Raw genomic sequence first — 21,864 nt, forward strand, 5'->3', positions numbered from 1 at the left:
AAAATACATGTATTTACACATTTATAACACAAGTAACATAACTCACCTCTAAATTAAGTGACAAGGCCATTTGTTTGCGGAACCTGTTCCTATCCTTTGATGCAGTTGTCCTTTGAAACTGCTTTTGGTGTTACCAAAATACTGGAAAGGTGAATTATTATAGTTATGTACGTTTATGTTAACTGCCAATCCACCAAAGCTTAATACCACGAGTTACAAAAAAGAATATTAAGCTTTGCCTCTGTGAATAACACTTGTTCATATCCTTCAATTGTAACTTAAAATGTCCAATTTTTGACCAAAATGTGCTTTGTGTGTTGACTCTGGAAAGAATGTAGAATTTGTTGGCGTCTGCCCATTGAAGACAGAAAAAAACAATGAAATGACTTGAAACTGACAAAAGTAATGAATAATGACTTACTGAAAAATGTCTGACATTGCTTTTGATTTGTGGTTCAACGGAATAAATTAAGAAAACAAACTAATTGAACTGGTCTGGAGAAATGAACAGAAACCCATAACTTAATAATTTGTTTCACAATCTTATGAGTCAAAGGATTTCTCTCTCAGTGAGACTTCTGCACCTGTGGACAGGTGTTTTTGCTCACTCCTCATGAGCAAACGGTTCCAGCTGTCTCAGGTTTGGAGAGTTTCTTCTCCAAACTGCAAGTGTGAGCTTTTTCCACAGACGTTCAAAACGATATAGATCAAGGTTGAAGGTCACTTCAGAATAGTTCAGTGTTTTTTTCCTCAGCAGTTCTTTTAGACTCACTTTTGGACACAACCCCCTCGTGGTTAGTCAAGACTTGCAACTTTTCTTACTTCTGAATTGGCTACACGGCAAATTTGCAATATTCATGCGTCGGTGCAGTAATTCGGTTGATTCATTCGTTGTTACCTGGTTGTTTTGAGGTAGTGTAACAAGGAAAACTGGTTCATTCATCCTGCAATTCATCGTGACTTTGTAAAAACATGTTAAAAAACATATATTATTAAGAGAGTAAAGTCAGTAGTAAGTGTGAACAGTTATTCAAATTTGCAGTGTAGATACACAACGTAAATGCGACACCACTGCACTTACTTTCTACTTTGTTCATGCGGCTCGATTGTATTCCTCTGTTGATTGTATTCCTTTGTTTTAAGTCGCTTTAGATGAAACCGTCTGCTAAATATGATGTAAATAGCTGCTCCACTGCATCCTTGAGCTTCGAGTTCAAACCATTTTCGTGTATCCTAAACAAAGAACCTTCAAGGAACTTTTTAACTGTTTAACATCAGTGCATCATTCTTTAATCTTAAGACACAGATTCCTTGCATATCATTTAAATCTCAGATGTTAAGTAGCACAGCATCTACACCATTGTTAAAAAAAAGAAAAGAAAAGTTTATTAATTTCGTGGAGCTCAGCAAAAAATATCAAGACGTCACAGCCGCGACTGTTCTGCCTTTGAATGAGTTTGAAAAGAGGATTCCCCTGAAAAACATTGGTGTTTTTCCTGTGGGCAAAATTTCCACTAAAAATTAAAAATAACTTTGACAGATACAGGACTGTCTCAGAAAATTAGAATATTGTGATAAAGTCCTTTATTTTCTGTAATGCGAAAATGTCATATATTCTGGATTCATTACAAATCAACTGAAATATTGCAAGCCTTTATTATTATTTTAATATTGCTGATCATGGCGTACAGCTTAAGAAAACTCAAATATCCTATCTCAAAAAATTACAATATTCTGGGAATCTTATTCTTAAACTGTAAACCATAATCAGCAATATTAAAATAATAAAAGGCTTGCAATATTACAGTTGATTTGTAATGAATCCAGAATGTATGACTTTTTGTTTTTTTAATTGCATTACAGAAAATAAAGAACTTTATCACAATATTCTAATTTTCTGAGACAGTCCTGTACATGTACTTGCAGCTTGTATTGTGTCAGCATATTTACAAGTGTCCCATGTGTCCATAGGTGCTGCAGATGTACCTGCCCTTTTGTGGCATTGCGATCTCCAACGCTCAACTCTTTGCTGCTTCGAGGAAGGAGTACGACAGGAGTCGGGTAAGGGCCACTGTACCAGCGAGGAAAATACCCCCCCTCACCCTCTTCCTTCCCTAGGATCAGCTTTACCTCCTCCCCCGATGCTGACGTTGAGGCTCGGTATCGATCAGCAGCAGCCCACTTGCTGCCGCTGCATTGGGAATAACACGGCATCATCCGAACCTGCATGGGCATTTTCTCTGGATCTGTGGCGGTGGGGGAGTTGTAGGGGGATGGGTTGGTATCCAAATGATCTAGATCTCCCTGGGAATGTTAAGAGATGCACTAATTCATGTCACACATTGATCTGTGATGGAAGCGAACGTAATGAGAACACGGTTCAGTGAGTGGAGGAGAAGGAAGAGGCGCGCTCCCTTTACACCATATGATTTTTATGCGCCTGCATATTAAATTGGATCAGTACTTTCTCAGATGAAGGGCCTAATTTACTTTTACTAGGGGAAGTAATCACGTTATATCATCTGGTTGGTTTACGGTTTAAGGATAATATTAATAGGCTCCAACAGCTGAGTGAAGCACAACATCTTTATTTGAAGGATCCTCACTCTTACCTGCCGACAGCTGATGCCGGTGGTCTCTTTTCCTGTCTCTCGTGTTTAGGCACTTTTGGAGGTCGTCAATGACCTTTTCGAAGAACAAACTGATCTGGAGAAGATTGTCAGGAAGATCATGCACCGTGCCCAGACGCTCCTTAAGTGCGAGCGGTGCTCCGTTCAATTGCTGGAGGACATTGAATCACCGGTACTGTTTTTCTGTGTTTATATCTGTCTGCCTGCATTTGGTCATTTGGCAAGCCTTCTCCTGCTATCTTTCTCAAATATTTCACCTGATATTGTGCATCTCTTTGAGTTTTATTGACCTTTTTCCCCCCCTTTAAACATGTTCCAGGTGGTCAAGTTTACCAAGTCATTTGAGCTACTGTCACCAAAGTGCAGTGCCGACACTGACAGCAGGTATATACGAGTTAAAAAGCGTTTACCTCTTCTCCGCACCTCGGTAATAACAGATTTCTTTCCAATTTCTCAGTAAATAGTTAGAAATTCTGCACAGAGCCTTTTATGAGTCTGTGAGGTCCCCCATCAAAGACAAAAAATAATGAAATATGGCCATTTGATAGTGCTGTGGGAGTAAAACACTGTTGCTGTCTCTTCTGGTTGGCATGTCTGAATGGAGAAAGACAGGTTTAATATTGTGTGGGATGTTTATGGACGAAAACAACAAAAAAGGAAGAAAACTGGCCCCGTCGCCCGTGTCCCCTTATGAACTCGCTGTAATCAATCTGGTCGTGTCACCACAGTAGTGACAACTGTCGCAGAAATTAAAAAAATATATCATAACACAAGAAACGTTAAGGTTAAGAATATGGTTGTAAAACCGGCATCTTTGACAGAGCACACTCCTTTCTGGTATGTTTTTTGATAAACTCAGCTATTGGAAAGGTGTAAATTTCTGAAAAGCATCTCTGTGATGACGTCCATCTCCCTGAAGCTTCACATCGGAGTAATGGGAGCGGATGTGCTGTGTCCGATTAAATAAATAAATCTGGTGCCAAAAGGTGAGCAAACTGTAGGTTTGCTCATGTGCCCAAACTAAAAAAAAAAAAAAACTCTCAAAGGAATGATAATGTTGCTGAAAAGGAAAATGAAACGAGACAGAGGGCAATAAAGCAAAAGTGGAGGCATCATCCAAAAAGAATGAAAATAATGTGTATTTTGTTTCATTTGGAGTTAAAATCTCATTAACAGACCCTTATAATAACTGTGAATAGGAAGTGTGAGCAGCAATGCCAGTATTTCTGTAGCAGAGTTTGGGGGCGTTTTGGCAGTGAGGAAGACAATCAGACAATTAACTCTTCATTACTTCATCAGCTGCTGACGTTCATTTTTACTTGAATTACAGTATATAATAATGAAATGACTTCCGAAAGGACAAAAATCATGAAATCATCTTTTGAGCAAAAGAACATTAGTTGCGGCATCTTTCTTTTGTTGTGTTTTGTGAATGATCTTATTTTCTGGCCTTAGTTTCAAAGACAGCATGGAGAAATCGTCTTACTCGGACTGGCTCATCAACAACAGCATTGCAGAGCTGGTGGCCTCCACGGGACTCCCTGTGAACATCAGTGACGCCTACCAGGATCCCCGCTTCGATGCTGAGGTACAACTTTGGAATTCTAGATGATCAGATAGTTTGGTTTTAGATTAGATCAAATACTCAGATTACATGGTTGTATCACAAACCACATCATGTGTTAGAAAATGTTGTGTAGTTTCATTCATTAAGTTCCAGTTCTGTTTGAATTTTCTTCCACAAACACTATTCAAGATATCTTTGTTCATTAACAATGAATGAAGACTCTCTGCGCCATGGGGTTTTATTTTTTTATATGTGCTTTAATTCAGCCTTGAAGCTATTTTCTAGGCCCATTGTCTTTCACCTAGACCAGGGGTGCTCACACTTTTTCAGCATGAGAGCTACTTATAAAATGATCAAGTCAAAATGATCTACCACCTACTACAAAAAATGCAAAACATATATTTATTTATAAATATATTGAGGATTCTTTATATCGCATGAGCCAATATTGCACAACACAACACAATTAACTATGTTCACTCAAAAAACTAAGGATCTTACCAAGAAATGTTCTTATTTCTAACCTAAAAATGCCATAGCACCTGATAACACACATAACTTAAAAGGTTAGGTGTTTTTCCCACGTGTTTCAATTGAACTTTTATTTGTGTCAAACAAATTTGAAGTTCTAGTTAAGTTTTAAGTTAGAGTTTTGGCAGTGTTCAAAATAAAATGATGAGCCCTGCTGTATTGGAGCACATTAGGCTCCAGTGCTGCTTGTTTTATCCATGAATGACTATGGACCTAAAATTGAAAACTACCCAGTTAGCTTTATTACGTTTTTATTTTTCTGACATTTTCTGCCTTTTCTTTTAGTTAAAACTGTAGCGGGAACAGAGGTTTATGTACCGGGTAAAGGCTGATTTATGGTTCCGCGTTACAACAATGCAGAATGGTGCGCGTCGCTGCGTACCCTACGCCGTAGGCTATGGCGTAGCCGTGGAGAGCCTGTACGGCAGCGCAGCACCGCCAGCCGGACCGGCGCTCTCCGCCCTCGCCGGAGAGCGGCGTAGACTCTGCGTCGATTTAACGCGGAACAATAATTTTGGCTTTAGAGGGGGAACATAAGAGAACGGACCAGAAGAATATAGCGTGGATTAAAAATAAAAGTTAAGCACTGAACTACATGTGTCTCCCGCCTGGGCCATTGCAGACTGCCTGAGCACGGCATGTTACAAAACAAACATATCCGCCGCCTCTTTCTTCCCCCTTTAACGTGCGCAGCGCATGGATGTATGGCGCAGCGTCAGCGCGTTGTGTCGCATTAAATGTAGTCCGGGCGTAATACGAGGATTTGAGCTGGTGAAATTAAACGAAAAAAAAAAAAGAAATTAAACGATTCCTCGAGGCACAGAAAATTCCTCTATCATTTTTTGTAATCGAATTACTCGAATTATTCGAGGAATCGTTTCAGCCCTAGAAAAAAACCAAAGGCTGAAAACTGGCCATAACTCGCTGACAAGCTCGCTAGTTAGTTAGCACTTAGCGCAGTTGTTTGCTCATGCGCAGCGACCTATGACCTCAGACAAAATTCAGATGTCATCTGATTGGCTGCCCTGTATATCAATCAAAAGACGGGATGGATGATAGATTGACGTCAATTTTTTAAATGTCACGCGATCTACCAATAATACCTTTGCGATCGACTGGTAGATCACGATCGACGTATTGAGCACCCCTGACCTAGACTATACAGAGTGACACAGATCATTCACTCCATGTATTCATTACTTCTAGACTGGACAACTACAATTTCATCTTTTTCTTCTGTCTAAATCTCAATAGCTTCCAGATGATCCTAAATTTTTCAATGAAATTCTGATGAAAATTAAAAAAAAAAAAAGTTGTGTAGTTTCATGACTAAAACTATGTGTCTAAGTTTGCATATGTGTTTTGTTTCCTCGTATGGTTCTTTATTGTAAATTTAAGTTAATGTGATACATGCGCCCGATTTTCACTATAATTTTTAATTCAGTTCCGTTCATCTTTATCTACATGTTGTGACAAATGTCATCTCACGGGACTTCAAGAATACAAATCAGTTCAACCAGGTGCCATAAACAGTTGTGGCTTCTCTTATAATTTCAAATTTACACGTAAAAGCATTGTTTACCAGTTAAATTAGCTTGACAATAAAACCAACAGTGAAGTTTTACTGACTAGGAATCTGACACTCTGCAAAGTGAAGTAGGAAAGGAATCATGAACAAAATAAAGAAATGCTGAATGGAGAAAGTAACAGAAGAAATCAGCTCTAAATTGAGGAGGAACCCGTAGAGATTAAAAATCATCTCAAACCATGGCTGCTTGACCGTGGAAAACAATCATAATCACAATTATTTTGGTGAACACTGAAATCTCGATTATTTTTATTATCCGAAGATAATTGATGCATGTTGCATTTATTGAACTGAACATGCAAATGTTGAATTTTTCACTGTAAACTTCAATTGTGGACGAAATAAAACTTCAGAGTAAAAAATTTAATAAATGAATAAATAGAAATCAGGCTGGTTGAGCTGCTCAAATAATCCCTTTTTGTTGTTTTTGGCCAGAATGACCAGCAGTATTACTGAAGGTAATTCAATTTACTAACTTAGTTTCAGAACCAATGATAAAATATGTGTCAAAAACATTTGTTTTTTATCTTGGTTACAATATTCTTCAGATTGTTGAGAGCCAAAACTGAAATTATGTCTAAAATTTGATTAATTGCACGGTCCTACCTCGAACGCCTTGGAGCTTCGGGAGGACGTCTGCCACTCCTCCTCCATCCGCACCAGATGACCACAGCGCCTGCATGCCCCTTTTGCCCTCAGGGTGGTCAGTTAGAAGATACATATATGCAAATGGATTATTTATTTATTTAAGACACACTTGAGGCCTAAAATACTGTGATAGACTACTGTCATCATTAGCGTGATCGTTCTTTCATTCTTTTCTATAGATTGCATTTTTAAAGCCTTTGCAACAAAGCCAGTTTCCTATGCAATTATTTATAACATCCACAGTTAAATAAGAGTTTTTAAATAATAATGACTTCATCAACTTGAGAAAATAAATGACTGCTGTATTCTTATAGCTGATTGATTGTTTTGTTGTATGCTACACTGGTTGCATTTGTTTTCCATTTTCACTTCATCACATCAAGCTTAAATTGCTCAAGTGTACACAACAACACTTAACATTTGCTCATTTTCACTGCACATTCTTCTTTTATGATGGATATGCAGTGAAAGTTGCCCCAGGAGTTTTACACATATTTGCATTTTTCCTGGAAAATGTGAAGCTGAAGTGAGAGCGCTGCTGTACCTCCTCAGAGGGCCAACTCTGATCGTGTTGCTCTCATTTCTCTGGCCTGAGCAGCCTCTGTTATAAGATCTTATTTGTCTTGAAGATTTAATTGGAGTAAAAATATGTTTAGATCGAGAGTAGTATGTTTCCTTAAAATTAGAAATACTTTCAAGCATACTTTTAACACCTTACGATGGAATCAGACTTCATGGAGTCTTACCAGATCCTACACAATAACAAGCTTGGACTTAACGCCTTATATATATATATATGTATATAACTGCTCAATTAAGATAACTAAACTAAGTACAGTAAGATTAAAGCAGCTGCCAATCATTTCAACTGTTTGAAAACTCCTCAAAAGCAGGAGTGAAGCTGAGTTGCTCTGGAGGTGGTCTTTTTGTCATGATCAGCATTCATTTACTCATTTTTTCTCCTCAGCGGCACCGTGTTGCTGTCAGCTGTCAGTTTGTATACGTCGGATAAAGGTCTTGTTAAAGCAGAAGCAGCATCAGCAGCGGCAGCAGCATCAGGCGCTGATGCTGCATGGATCTAAACAGTCCACACATTCCGCCGCAGGCGGCGCACGTTTGACGTGGTCAACCTTCAGTAGCAGTGGCAGAAAAATCTAAAAGTGTGCCCTTGTTTATAACATAAGCACTGCCGCTTGGCTGGGCAGAAGAGCTACGAGCGTGGCCATCACTGAAATGAGCGGAGATAACAAGTTGCTGCTTGCTCTGCACACTGCACTTCTTACATTACTGTAGCCCCATTGTTCTGCTTGGGGTAAGGCCTGGATGCCTGGACTGTATTTTTGAACATTTTCAATCATTTTACTCATAATTAAAAACTGACTTTTGAAGCAAATGCATTTGTTCTTAAAATCCCTCAATTTGAAAGGCATTAGTGTTCAATGCGAACCCGGTCCCAGAAACAATACAAAAGTCTTATTTTATACTCAAAACTAAAATATGAATTCAATATCGAGAAGGTTTTGTTTTTAATGCGCGATGATTATAATATATCCTTATGTCATACAGTGTCTGCGCTCCCACTTTTTGCAGGCAGACCAGTTCTCTGATTTCCACATCCGGTCCGTGCTTTGTGTCCCCATCTGGAACTGCAACCACCAAATCATCGGTAAGTCAACAAAGGAACCTCCTTCTGCACAAATCTATGTGCTGAGACTCATTTTCTCAGAGATAAGGCCAAGGTCATGAAAGCCTATGACTGGAGTTATACACTGCAAACACTAATTTCTAAGAAAGAAAAAATGTCGTGTTTCGAGAAAATTTTGATGACTGTTAAGACTATTTTGCTGATTTTAATAATTTTAGTCAAGGAAATGTTTCTCACCCCAACGTGGGGAAAATGTTTGCTTAAAATAAGACAATTTTGACTAGAATACAGAACATTAGGCAGTTTCTGCATGGTACTGGTAGAAAAAAATCATCCACAATGACTCTCATGGGATTTAAAGAAAACTACTGAGATTCAAAATGTCAATTTCGCTGAACCGCAGATTGCCCTGGGAGGTTGCATCAGGAAGGACAACCAATATTGCACAATGACATGTTGTGATCCCTACAAAAGGAAATTACTATAAAAATAGTATGGTCAAAAATAATCCTCATATGTAGCTATAACAGCTTCTGTATCGTTTGAGGAAAAACTGTTTGCAGACGTGGATAAGCTGGGTACTCGTGCAGCTAGTAACTGCCATTCTAGTTAATCAAAAACTGGTTGTATGTTATAAGACTAGGATGCACAGAAGTGAGCGCTGAATCCTCCTGCTATTGCTAACCTCACTTCCAGACATATATTGATTAAACACAAAAAGAGTTTTCATGAATAAGTGGTCAGAAAACACCCTCACTCTCATGTATACACAGGAAAACTTACATCTGCTGCAAGATCTAATGACATATATATTAAAAAAAAGGGACCTCCTTTACCAAACTCAGCACTAACCCACCATATATATGCAGACAGCTGCGAGAAAAAAAGACTAGTATGCACAGAACTGAGCACCAAAACATTCCATTATTTCTAACCTTACTTGCAGAGATATATTGCTTAAACACAAAAAAAGGTTCCCCCAAAGCATTTATCACAACTGAAATAGTAGACTTGTAGTTCTCGTGACTGGCCCCTTTTTTGTGGTCTTGGTCTTGTCACGGTCTCGGGTCTCTCGGCCTCCCCATGTCTCGGACTTGGATAATTGAGATGCCGTTGCACACCAAGGTGGCAGAATCTTGTGATAACAAGTTCTTCCTCTTGTTAATGTACAGTTTTGTGAACTATTTGTATTTTGCATTTGATTTAATCTATGTTTTGGTGCATCTGCATGTGTCTCTGTATTTAATTACAGTATTGTGTTTACAAGGTCTTGGTCTCGGTTTAGGCGGTCTTGACTACAAGTCTATGAAAATGTGTTTTTACACCTGATTATGTCTGATTTGAGCTACCGGTAATTGGAGCTAATGCAAATAGATCAAACATGAAAACTGCCCACATAATTTTGGTTGCACACATTCACGATAGTCTTATAGTTGCCACTAGCAAAATGTATGCAACTTTGTGCCACAAAAAGGAAACGACATGAAAGATGCAAGCAGAGAGCGCAAGTGTGTGATGAAATATATCCATGCTGTGGTGCACCATCACTCCACAACTTCTTCTGCGGCTGCACTTTGTATTTTTGAATGAAACGCTACCTAAGACCACACAGACGCTGATAAATCATTGATCACCGTTTAGGGTTTTGGTGCTGGATATTTCAATGAGGATCAACGATAGCTTTGCCTCTCGGCCCGCGGAGATCCGATGCAGGAAGTCATTAGTTTGATTTGAGTGTAGAGTGATCAGGGTATCTGTTGTAGATGGTTGGTTCAATCTTGGGTGCGTCTTTGCGTAGGTGTAAGTGCACTTCTCCGGCAGGGGAGAGGGAAAGAGGAAGAGCAGAAAACTGAGGGGAGAAAAAAAAAGAAAGAAATGCACTGTGTGGGTGGCACCTGAGGACGTTGAGCGAAAAATCATTACGCAAACAAAGCAGCAGAGATGAAATTCTCAAGTCAAGGATACACTCAGTTAGAAAAATGAATGTCTTTATCTCACCTGAGGAGATTCTAGCTGGTTCCTCTAAAATATAACCCACATTAGATGTAACAAAACATGTGATGTTTAATGCCAAATTTAAATTTAGACAAAGAAAATAGCACCCCAACACCACTTTTAACAGCTGAACCTGCAATAATTATTACTTTTTTTCAAATGAAATTAAAATACTCAGTAAAGAATGAAATATCTCAAAGCACAAGGGACTGGACCGAGAGGGAGAGATTAAAAAAAGGGATGAATTCAAAAGTTTAGATTCAGATGTAAGAAAGTGACGATGAATGAAGCTGACAGGATGGGGTGATACTGTGTTTGTGTGCGTGTGTGTGTGTGTGTGTGTGTGTGTGGGGGCGGGGCAAACTGGCAAGAGCTTTAAGGGTCACAGAGCACACAGCGAATACACAGTTTATTCACCAACAACCTTCGCAGGATTCGATGAACACAATGGATCTGTTCCCTGTAATGATGATGGGCAGTTTGGGAGGCTAAATTCATGACAATGTACTCAAAAGGTTTCATGCTTGTCCCCCTCACTTACAAGATCGTAGGTGTTGGACCTCCAGTTTGGTGAAGCTGGGATCCTTGTTGGATTTCAATTAGGGCTTTTCGTCCAAAGCGGTTCCAGTGCTATTTCGGTGCCGGTGCCAGACTCAGCACCAGCTTTTGACCTGATCCCGAACAGCATTTTGAAGGGCCAGGATCAGCGTTTGCACATACCAAAATTCGATTTCCATTGCTGTTACTCTGATTTTACGCTCCTTTTATGGATTTTCTTGCTTCCGCTTTGGTGACTTAATAAATGGCGTAGGGTCCTGGCTCTGTGGCGCTCTCTAGCCAGTGGAAAAGCAATTCAGTTCTTAGTAGTAACCTGATTGAAACTGGCTCTGGCACTGGCCTAGCACCAGAACTGATTTTTAGTTGGTCGAAAAGAGGCAACAGACCGATTCTATCGGTGATGTGATGTTTAGGGTTGTGTGGTTCAATTGCGCTGGTGCTTCTCCATGGACACATCTTCATGGCTTGCCTCAGGTTAGTTGTACAAATGGCCAAAGGGAAAAAGAACTCCAGAGTTATAAAGTTTGTGATCTGGACAAGGTAAAACCTGTTCTTTAGGAAAAGTCTGGGGTCCTGCCTTGGCTTGGTATTGAGGTTAGATTCTTCAGAGGGTGGCGGAGGGATATGAGGAAATGACCCCAGCTGACTGCTCGACCCCTCCTCCAATCTATGTTTGCATTATGAACCTCTAACCAGTGGTGACCCAACAGGTGGGGGGGGGGCTTGTTGAGACAAGACAGAACCACACTGTGTCAGCTTACATGGAGCAGTTAAATGTGTGACTACCCCATTTAAACCATTAACATGGGAATTTAAAATCAAAGATGGAATTGCAGCTTAAAACATCACTTATTTATCAAACAATTTTGCTTCAACTCCCAATCCTGTTAGCACTGGTTTGAACAGTGAAATCTGAAAGATGAGGTGTCGTTGGGGCGGCCCATCAGTATTCCCAACCTTAAAGATGACCCTGGTCTTTTGGGCAGTTTGGAGATGTTGCAAGACAGTATCCTGAATGCCTGCGGGACTCACACTCGTACTTAGATGTTTTGCAGGCGTTAAGCCTGGATTATGGTTCTGCGCTACACCAACGCAGAGCACACGGCGTCACCGTGACGCCGTCGTGAACCCTTCGGACTTCTCTGTCACTCCATTTCACCATGGTGCAGTACCTCCCGCGAGCACTAGGGAGGTGCGTTCTTTTCCTGAACGGTATATCCGACTTTTCCGTTCATAGTGAATCAAAGAGATAAGGACAACTATTGTGCAAGAAACCAAAAAAATAAATAAATCACACACACGAAGAAAAGAGCGCTGAAAGTTCACGACTGCTTCACGAACCGGAAATGCGTTGCTACCAAGCAAACCAATCACAGCCCTCTCGGTCTGCGTTTGGTCTGCGACCTCTTGACGCGTAGTTACAATTCTTGGGAGGTGCACGTCAGACACGGCGTGGCATGCGATGTGGGGCGCTCATTGCAGCGCAACCTGCGGCGCACGCTCGGCGTCGATTTAAAGCGGAACCATAATCCAGCCTAAAGACGGCCTCTTCCTGTATGTTTTGGGCTTTTGTGAGTAGGAACAAGAAGCTTCCTGCATCCTTCTTGGAATCGTTTGTCTGTTCTTATTGTTGGGTATTTTAATGCATCCACGGATTAGGGCTCATCACGTCTGACTGAAAATGTCACGGAGAGCCTCGTTATTCCAGCCTGAGTCTGCCGCTAACGCACTAAAATCCACGGTGTGTTCAACATCACCAACAGAGCCCCCAGTAGAGGTTCATTAAACACCGGATTGCATCTTTTCCTCTGGCTGGATGATTTTTGTCTTCAACTTAACACTTTGTTAGCCTAATGAGGCATCCACCCGGGTATGCCCCTTCCCACTAAGTAGCTTTGCAGGACACAAAGCTACAGAGTTGTGAGTGGAGTGACTGCGACTAAAAACTAACACCGACGTAGGAGCCATTGACGGTTCCCACAGTCACCCGAGGAAGATGTTCAGAACAGGATCTTCCTTCGTTGAAGGGGAATGATTGTTGACGACAGGATAGAAGTGTTGTGCAACTCAGGTAGCTAAGCTGATCAGTTATCGAAGGCTTATTAATAATTTTATTCAAGAATTATTAATAATTACCCAGTTATTAATTGAAGGAGTGAGATCCGAACACACACTTCGTCACCCAGCCTTGGCGGCAGACATGCGTAGAATAAACAGAGACGACTTCTTTCGATCAGAAATTTATTCACACTAGTGTCAAACAGTTGGTAAACAACACTCCGAATAAATTCTGATGGTTCAATTACACAAACGGAGACAGGAAATCACAAAGGAAAGAAAAAGGGGGTTCTTCGGATCCTCCGGGCGGAGACTGGTGTGTGTGTGTGTGTGTGTGTGTGTGTGTGTGTGTGTGTGTGTGTGTGTGTGTGTGTGTGTGTGTGTGTGTGTGTGTGTGTGTGTGTGTGTGTGTGTGTGTGTGTGTGTGGGTGTGTGCGTGTATGCGTCAGAGCAGCGTACGCTGCGCGTCACGCGGTCTGGGGGCGGGTCACGCCGCGGTACGGCCGCGGTATGTGAACACGCCTCCCGGAAGGCGAACCACGGCAGTACAGCCGTGGGGGAAATGTGACGGAAAGCGCAGCAGATCACGAATAAAACAACGGTGAAACACCACGTGGATCTGACGCGCAACCGGGTTTAGTGAAGAGAGGGGGGGGGGGCGGAGGAGCGGGTCAGCGGACCGCGCTTGGACGTCGCACCGGCGTGCCTGCGGGATCTCCGACGCGTCACACAGATGCGCGGCTGCAGGTGGTCACACCGCAGCCGGGGGACCCAAAAGGGGGTTTGTGAGCTCTAACGGCCGGTGTGGTAGATCGGCCGCAGGTCCTACTCGCGCCGGATCGGGAGTGAAGCCCCACCCGCTCCGAGATACAGTCGGGAGCCGCGGTCCGATCACTCGGCGGTTGAAGCTCACGTAAACAGGCGTACAGTACAATCAATACGTCACACAATGTATAAACTCAATAAACAGGATCAAAACAACCGAAATAAATTGTACTAAGTCTGCCCAGACACTAATTTGCCTCTTACTTTGCAGCAGGTGAGAGAGCAGCCGCTCTGTTTGAGGAGGAGAAGTAGGAGGGGGGTTGCGTCCAGCCCGTTGGTGCAGTATAACGCTCCTTGCGCGCACCCGGGGGGGGGGACTCCGTCTCGCCCCGTCCGACTCTGGGGAAAAGGAACACAGGCAGGATTGCAGGACCGGCGACCCTTATTACCAGCGCTTGGCGGTCTCCAGTGGCCCTTTGTGGCGGTCGGCGCCGGGCCCCGATGTCGGGATGCTCCGGGAAAGACCTTTCTACCGCGGTGGCGCCCACGGAGTCGGCTGGCAGGGTGCCCGGGGCAGATGCTGCGCTGGTTGGATGCGAGAGTCGGGCTAGGAAAAATTGCACCTCTGCCAGCAGGCAAAAAGGCCGGGCAGATGAAAAAGTGGAAAGGAAAAATAAAGAGAAAAAGAAAACTTGGAGCTAAACTCCAAGTTTTGGCCTGATGCCAAAAAAATGAGGAGTGGCAACGGAAAAACGGAAAAAGCAGAGAAACGAAAAAAAGCAGAAAGAGCATCAGGTGGTTGCTCCTTTTTATAGTCTCTTGGGGGTGGGACTGATCAGCAGGCAGTGCCCCCCACTCCCCCGGCCGGTTGAGGCCTGGCGTTTGGGCTCCGGTGCGTCCGACCCCCCCAGGTGTCATAAACCCCAGGGGTTCTGTTCTCTGGCAGAAACTTTCCTTGCTTGCTTTGATCTGGGGCCGTGTAGTGGGGTCATAGGCAGACCATCTCGAGCCAGGCCGCAAGGGTTATAAATTGGCCTGAGCGAGAAGATAGCAGCATGGCCATAAACTCTGCTTTCAGGAAGGAGGCCGGGTCTGGCTTTCACTGGAATTTGATGACAATGTAATGTTCCTCCGATCGCACATGTCATGAATTCATCATCATATTTTCACATGGGCTGAGCCCAACAGAAGATTTGGGGCAGCGATCCTGGAGTACAGTGAAGATTTTATAAAGTTACAGACTCATTAAGTTAACTGAATGAGTATTGGTAGTAGGTACTTGTGGCAGCGTGATACAATACAAGTCAGGGCTTTTTTTTGCATCTTCATATTTTCTACTGAACTTTTTTCCATTATCAATCAATCAATCAATCAATCAATCAATCAATCAATCAATCAATCAATCAATCAATCAATCAATCAACCAATCAAGCAAGCAATCAATCAATCAATCAATCAATCAATCAATCAATCAATCAATCAATCAATCAATCAATCAATCAATCAAACAAACAAACAAACAAACAAACAAACAAACAAACAAACAAACAAACAAACAATCAATCAATCAATCAATCATACTTTATTTATTAAGCACTTTTCATACATATATGTAGCACAAATTGTACACTGGAAATTAAGAACTAAAATGAAATCTGCCATAAAATGATAAGAACATTATATAATATGAAATGTAAAATAATAATAGTCATCATTAGAATACAATTAAATATATTAATTAATAATAATTAAATAAATAAATAAAGTTTAGATAAAATACTTTTCTTTCAAAATCCTATGCTTTTCAGATGCGGTGCTGCTTAAACGTATTTCTGGTATTTCTGTCCTTATTCAACATTTGCTGTGATGTGTAATCACGAAGTCAGGCAAGCAGAGCTTTTCTAAACCCAAGCACCACTTTGCATTGAGCACAAACTCCCAAAATCAAAATGGGCTGAAGAGAAGGAAGAAAGCTACCGAGGGCAAGCGTTAGTGAGTCCTCCATGCAGGCGCTCTTTAATCCCAGTGTAGGGTGTGTTTAACTGTCTTTTTCTAGGGCTTTCAACTGAGTAAAGGCTAAAATGATGGGATGTCCATCTCTTTTTTTCTGTCACATCCCTTTTTTGAACTTTCCATCACTGCACAGAACACGTTGTGAGACCATGTCATCTTTTCACTGCTGGGCAGTTGTTTGACAGGTTTGACATCATCTTAAAGTTAGAATCGAAACCTCTTCTGTTTGTTTCCTCACACTTTAATGGATACCTCACCGTCTTTCTGCACTTTTTGTTTAAATCTCCAACAGTTGTTATTGATGTGTTTAGACGAAACCATATATATCGAAGGGGGAAAAAATCCTCTTCCTTTATTTGGGTCAATGTGGTATGAATATGAGATGTCAAAGGTCAGTTTGAATTGAAAGTCAGTGAGTAGAAAATAGATCATAAGCAACAGATACTGTGAAGGAGCTCTACACCCTAGTTATTCATTAAAGGAGCCGTCTGTAAGAAATGTCCAAAACTGGTACTGCAGTCACTTTCAAAATATTGTTGAGCGGCGTGTACCCTCCCCCTCCTCCCCCCGACCAGAGGTTGCCAGGTAGGCTGCAGAATGCAGCAGGAACGTAGGCTGCCATGGCTGCGATAATTAGAGCCGAGCTGGCAACCCGGATGCCGAAACATTACTGACTTGGTGATTGGGAGATAGGTGGAGGGTGGAGCTTCAGAAACAATACTGACTTGGTGATTGGGAGATAGGTGGAGGGTGGAGCTTCAGAAACAATACTTACTTGGTGATTGGGAGATAGGTGGAGGGTGGAGCTTCAGGCCAAAACAAAAAATGACAACATAAACATCAGTTGAGGGCTGCAACTCCTCTTTTTAAACTGGAATATCCTGGCTTGAGTGCTGTTGTCAGTGACATAAGTATTTGAAATGAACATGATTTCTAAATGTCTGTTGACATATCGGGGTCATTTTATGATTCGTTTTATTATTGCTCTTACATACAGCTCCTTTAACTTTAACTCTCCATTCATGTTTTTCTGCAGGGTTTACTTGTGTTACCTGCAAATGCTGCATGAGATGTTATCAGCTCAGGTGTTGCCAGGCAACAAACACAACATCCCCTAATACATTCACGGAGCTCTCTGGAGATTTCAACATCTCCTTTCTCACTGCTACACTTCTAACTTTTCAACTGTTTGTAGACTGACTTTATTCAGTTACACTGCAATTATACAGTTTATGAATCCTTTGGGGATCAATGAATGATTAGTCATTTCAATTCAAGGTCAGAAATAAAGATCAGGGATGATTTTGACAGATTGGACTGAGTGACGAGTGGACAGCCTGAAACAGTGGTGGCCGTGGGCCTGAGGCATAAAGAGCACACGGTTAACCAAGAGACAGCAGCTACAAAAGACCCGATGATCAGGTACTAAAGACTTCAGATGAGGTCTGATACGCAAACAAACAAACAGCATCATGTAAGGGGGTGGGGGTAACAAAAAGGGAACTGGACTTTGTAATATGAAGCCTGTAGTTATAGTAGTAGTCATATGATCAGCGTGAAAAGCAATTTCTGTCTTGGTTTTTCTTGAATATCTGAAGAAAATGTAAAACCTTTGTTGCACAAACTGTCTGCAGTTTGATTTTAATGATCCAGATCGTTCAGCTACTGGTTTACCTCTGGGATTTGCTGAAAATTGAAACTCCCTCAAACTTTAACTTACACCAGAACCTCCATAGATTAATTTTATGGATCTTCGTAACATTGCACAAAAGAAAAGTTGCTGCTCATAAAATTTTGGTCTAGATTTGGATCAAAATCTTTTTTTTTTTAATTGCAAAATAGGGCATCGGCTTTGACGATGGGAGTAAAAAGTCACCCCCTCTTAATTGGTAAATGTTGCTTTTTACCTATCAAACCCCTGTTATGTTACTTATTTCAGGAAATTAATGGTTGCCGTCTTAACCCGGTCATGTACAGCTTTGATTAATCACATTACTGCGAGCTAACGGACGATGTGCAGATCCACAAAATGTGAATAATCCTTCACTGCGTGTCCTGTTCAGATAAATACCCCAGTGTATGAAGATGACTTTGAGTTCAGCTCGGTTATTTGAGATAAATCCTCGTGGGTTAACACAGTGCTGAGCTGGTTGCGGCTCAGGTCTGGGTTTGTGAAGCTCTAAGCAAAATTTGACACCCCTTCCACGGATCGCCTCCAGTGAATAAACTGCATTGTGCAGTCGCACAACACTATCGATCATCTGTGTAAAAGCTCGCACCGAAGCTGGAAACTAGAGTAATATTGTGCTTTTTTAATATCTTTTTCTATATGTATGTTTTTTTTTGTAATGAAAAAAGTTTTGAGTTTAGGAGTGTGCCATAATTAAAAATAAAGTGGTGACCTCTGGACTTTATTATGCTTTCCTATGCTTTTTTTTGCAGTTCATCAGGTCTGAATACAGAGGGAGCACATTTGAGAAAAATATGTGTGTTTTAAAATCAGCCTAATTATAATGAAAGCTGTTTTTTTTCTGCTTTAGTGATCAATTTTTATCCATTAATTGAAATTTAAATAAAGTCTGGGCAGCTCTGTTATGGTCAAACAACCCGCAGTAGGTTATTACTTACAAATAAATTACTTTTCCTTTAATCAAAACCAATTGTTTCTTCCTTTGTTCTAATGAACTGTAAATTCAACCTCTTAAACCTTCATTTTTCTAATAGCTCCCTCTTATTCAGTTGGTTATTTAGTGACACAATTAAGCCACACGTGCACAGTGCCTTAAACAGAAAACAAGAAAGGGATTGTGTAAGAAAAGAAATGTGGAAAAACAAGGTGCAACCAAGAAGTGTCAAATAAAAACAGACAAAGTTTCACAACTTTACAATTTAAGATTATCAGCCCAACTCCTGGTTCAGTTTTTATGCATCTCGGAGCTCAACGTACATCACAGACGATACAGAATCAAGACACGGTGGGAGTCTTCATCCAGGGCGCAGTGAGGGTAGCGATGAAAGCTGCGCTGCAAAAAATAATTTCTAGAAAAGTTAAAAAATAAATAAAGCCATGTCTAAATGCAAAATTACTAAACACTATTTAAGACTATTTTTGGTAGTTTTAAGAATTCTTGTCAAGAACATGTTTCTTACCCCATTGGCAAAGATATTTTTGCTTTGCTTTTAAAAATTATGCTTTTTATTTTTATTTTTTGATGTCATTGTAAAATTCTATTGTTTTTCTTTCTTTCTTTTTTGTTTAAATTTTAAATCATGCTTTTTATTTACGTTTTAATGTCTGTAAAGCACTTTGAATCACCTTGTTGTTGAATTGTGCCATACCAATAAACTTGCCTTACCTACAATTGGACAATTCTGACTAGATTTATGAATATTAGGCTCATTTCTGGAGGGGCTGTTTTTGCAGTCCACGCAGAGAACAAATTACTCAGAGCAAGACAAATGATCTGCCTGTGCAGAGAAGATGTTTTTACTTGTTTTCCAGTTTAGATGTGGCTGTTGTTTAGATGTTTGAAACAAGATCAAATTACTTAAGAACAGACTTGCTGCTAACAGGTAAAATACACGAAAAACAATAGCACTGAAAAATGAAGACTAAAGAAATAAGAAAATAAACTCCTAAATTAAAGTGGACATTACTTATTCATGCAGAGTATGTTCATGCGACTACCTAAAACAAGATATCTATAGTGTAAGAAAAAAGATTACATCCCATGACCTCAATGGGTAATTATGTTTGAGACAAGGCAAGTAATCAAAAATGTCCTGAACACCTGGATTTTTTGATCCAGTGAGCCATTCGGTTGTGCAGGGTACAAGTACACCAGACCCAGATTACACAAGTATTATCCGGGTCCTCCATCTCTATCTGCAGCCAAATTCACATCACTCCTGAAGTGGGAGGTACAAAGATGCTGCTTTCAAAAGAAGCAGAAGAAGGAGGTTGAGCTGACTTCACGCTCTGGAACCGTCTGATAAGAAATAAGCTGAAGAGATGTGGTCGAAAAGGGTGCTTTTGTACTGAATCTGTGTGTGATTCTGACAAAAGCATGTCAAAGACATATTATTAAGACCTCAGGAAATAGTGTCAACCTTTATGTGCACTAACCTGTAAGAAGCTCAGAGCATTTGTCTTCCATAAACTGATTTGGTTTTGCAGGTGTGGCTCAAGTGCTGAACAGGCTTGATGGGAAACCCTTTGATGATGCAGATCAGCGTCTCTTTGAGGTATTGCACTTGTTTATGGTTGTTTTATATGTATATACTGTATATATATATATATATTCAGTACAGACCAAAAGTTTGGACACACTTCCCCATTTGTTTGAATCAGAAGGTGTGTCCAAACTCTTGGTCGGTACTGTATATATATATATATATATATATATATCCAGTACTCGAGTTGTAAAAAAAAAAAATCAGAGGGGATGGTGGATTTTATCATATGGGGACAGATAATTTGTGCTCATTACAAATAATATATTATATTACAAATAATAGCACTGACCTGCAGAAACACTGCAGGAATGACATAGCAGCAGTTAAATGCGGCCTTCTGTAAGCTTTAAATATCCACTGGGCTTACATCAAATACATCAAAACACAACAATAAAAAACAGTTTTCTGAACTTATCAATATGACTCTGTTCTTCACAGGATAAGTAAAATGGATCACTGCAAAAACTCAAAATCTTAACAAGAATATTTGTCTTATTTCTAGTTAAAATGTCTCATTTTAATACAAAAATCTCATTACACTTAAATCAAGACTCGTCACTGGAAAAAACAGAAATGTTCACCTGTTTCAAGTAGTTTTTCACTTGAAATAAGTAAAAAAATCTGCCAGTGGAACAAGATTTTTTTGCTTGTAATAAGAAGATAAATCTTGTCCCACTGGCAGATTTTCCTACTTATTTCAAGTGAAAATTTACTTGAAACAGGAGAAAATGGTCAAATAGGTTATTTTTCTGGTGTTATTTTTCTGGTGATGACTCTAAATGTTGAAATGGCAGTAAAACCACATTCATTGATGAAATGACATAAGGGATGGAAAGGGGGGATGGCAATTTTACAGGGGGGATGATTTTGACCGTTTTTATTTCAGGGGGGGATAACATCCCCCCTCATCCCCCCTCAACTCGAGTACTATATATATATATATATATATATATATATATATATATATATATATATATATATATACACACACACAAAATACACATCTATATATCCTATGGGTAATTTTATTCTTTTTTATTTCTCAGGCGTTTGTGATCTTTTGTGGACTGGGCATCAACAACACCATCATGTACGACCAGGTGAAAAAGTCTTGGGCCAAGCAGTCTGTGGCTTTGGATGTAAGAAAACGAGTTTTGATCTTGTCTTTTTGTCTCTTTCGTATGGCGTTGTTTGTGTTCGCTTCATGCTGTCCCTCAGATGATTTCAAGCTGAACATCCCAACCCATTTATTCTTCTCATCCATAACTCTCCTTTATAGTCAACAAATGCTCAGGGGTGACACGTTTACCCAGAACTCCCAGGTAAAGGCAGCTGCTACACTGAGAATACAGAAGCCCTTTTCTCACGTTGGCTCTCTCAGGGAGTCTTTGTACTTGGTTTCTTTTTTTAGTCCCATATTTCCACAAGAATGTACGCATGAAAGAAAAGAAAAAGTGCTGATCTCTCTTTGCAGATAACCTTCTCACAAAGCTTTTATTGAAAATTAATGAGAGGCAGTGAAAAGCAATCCCTCATCTGCCCCGCAGTACGTATCCATTCAGCACTAGTCAGCCTTTACAGCGTGTCGTTAGATTACAATAGGAGCTTTTGGGTGTATTATAGTCGTAAG

General features: G+C 40.5%; 1 protein-coding gene across 1 annotated transcript in view; it reads left to right on the top strand.

The window, feature by feature from the left end:
• The window catches only part of pde11a (phosphodiesterase 11a), a 70,998-nt gene that overhangs the window by 15,688 nt on the left and 33,446 nt on the right, over nt 1-21,864 (top strand). The window contains exons 3-9 of the mRNA XM_061724457.1: nt 1,972-2,061; nt 2,662-2,802; nt 2,950-3,014; nt 4,086-4,218; nt 8,555-8,630; nt 20,176-20,243; nt 21,281-21,373. Of these exons, the coding sequence (XP_061580441.1) occupies nt 1,972-2,061; nt 2,662-2,802; nt 2,950-3,014; nt 4,086-4,218; nt 8,555-8,630; nt 20,176-20,243; nt 21,281-21,373 (666 nt within the window). The remainder of the gene's footprint in view (nt 1-1,971; nt 2,062-2,661; nt 2,803-2,949; nt 3,015-4,085; nt 4,219-8,554; nt 8,631-20,175; nt 20,244-21,280; nt 21,374-21,864) is intronic.

This window comes from Cololabis saira, chromosome 6, assembly GCF_033807715.1.
Source record: "Cololabis saira isolate AMF1-May2022 chromosome 6, fColSai1.1, whole genome shotgun sequence".
NCBI classification, from domain to species: Eukaryota; Metazoa; Chordata; class Actinopteri; order Beloniformes; family Belonidae; genus Cololabis; species Cololabis saira.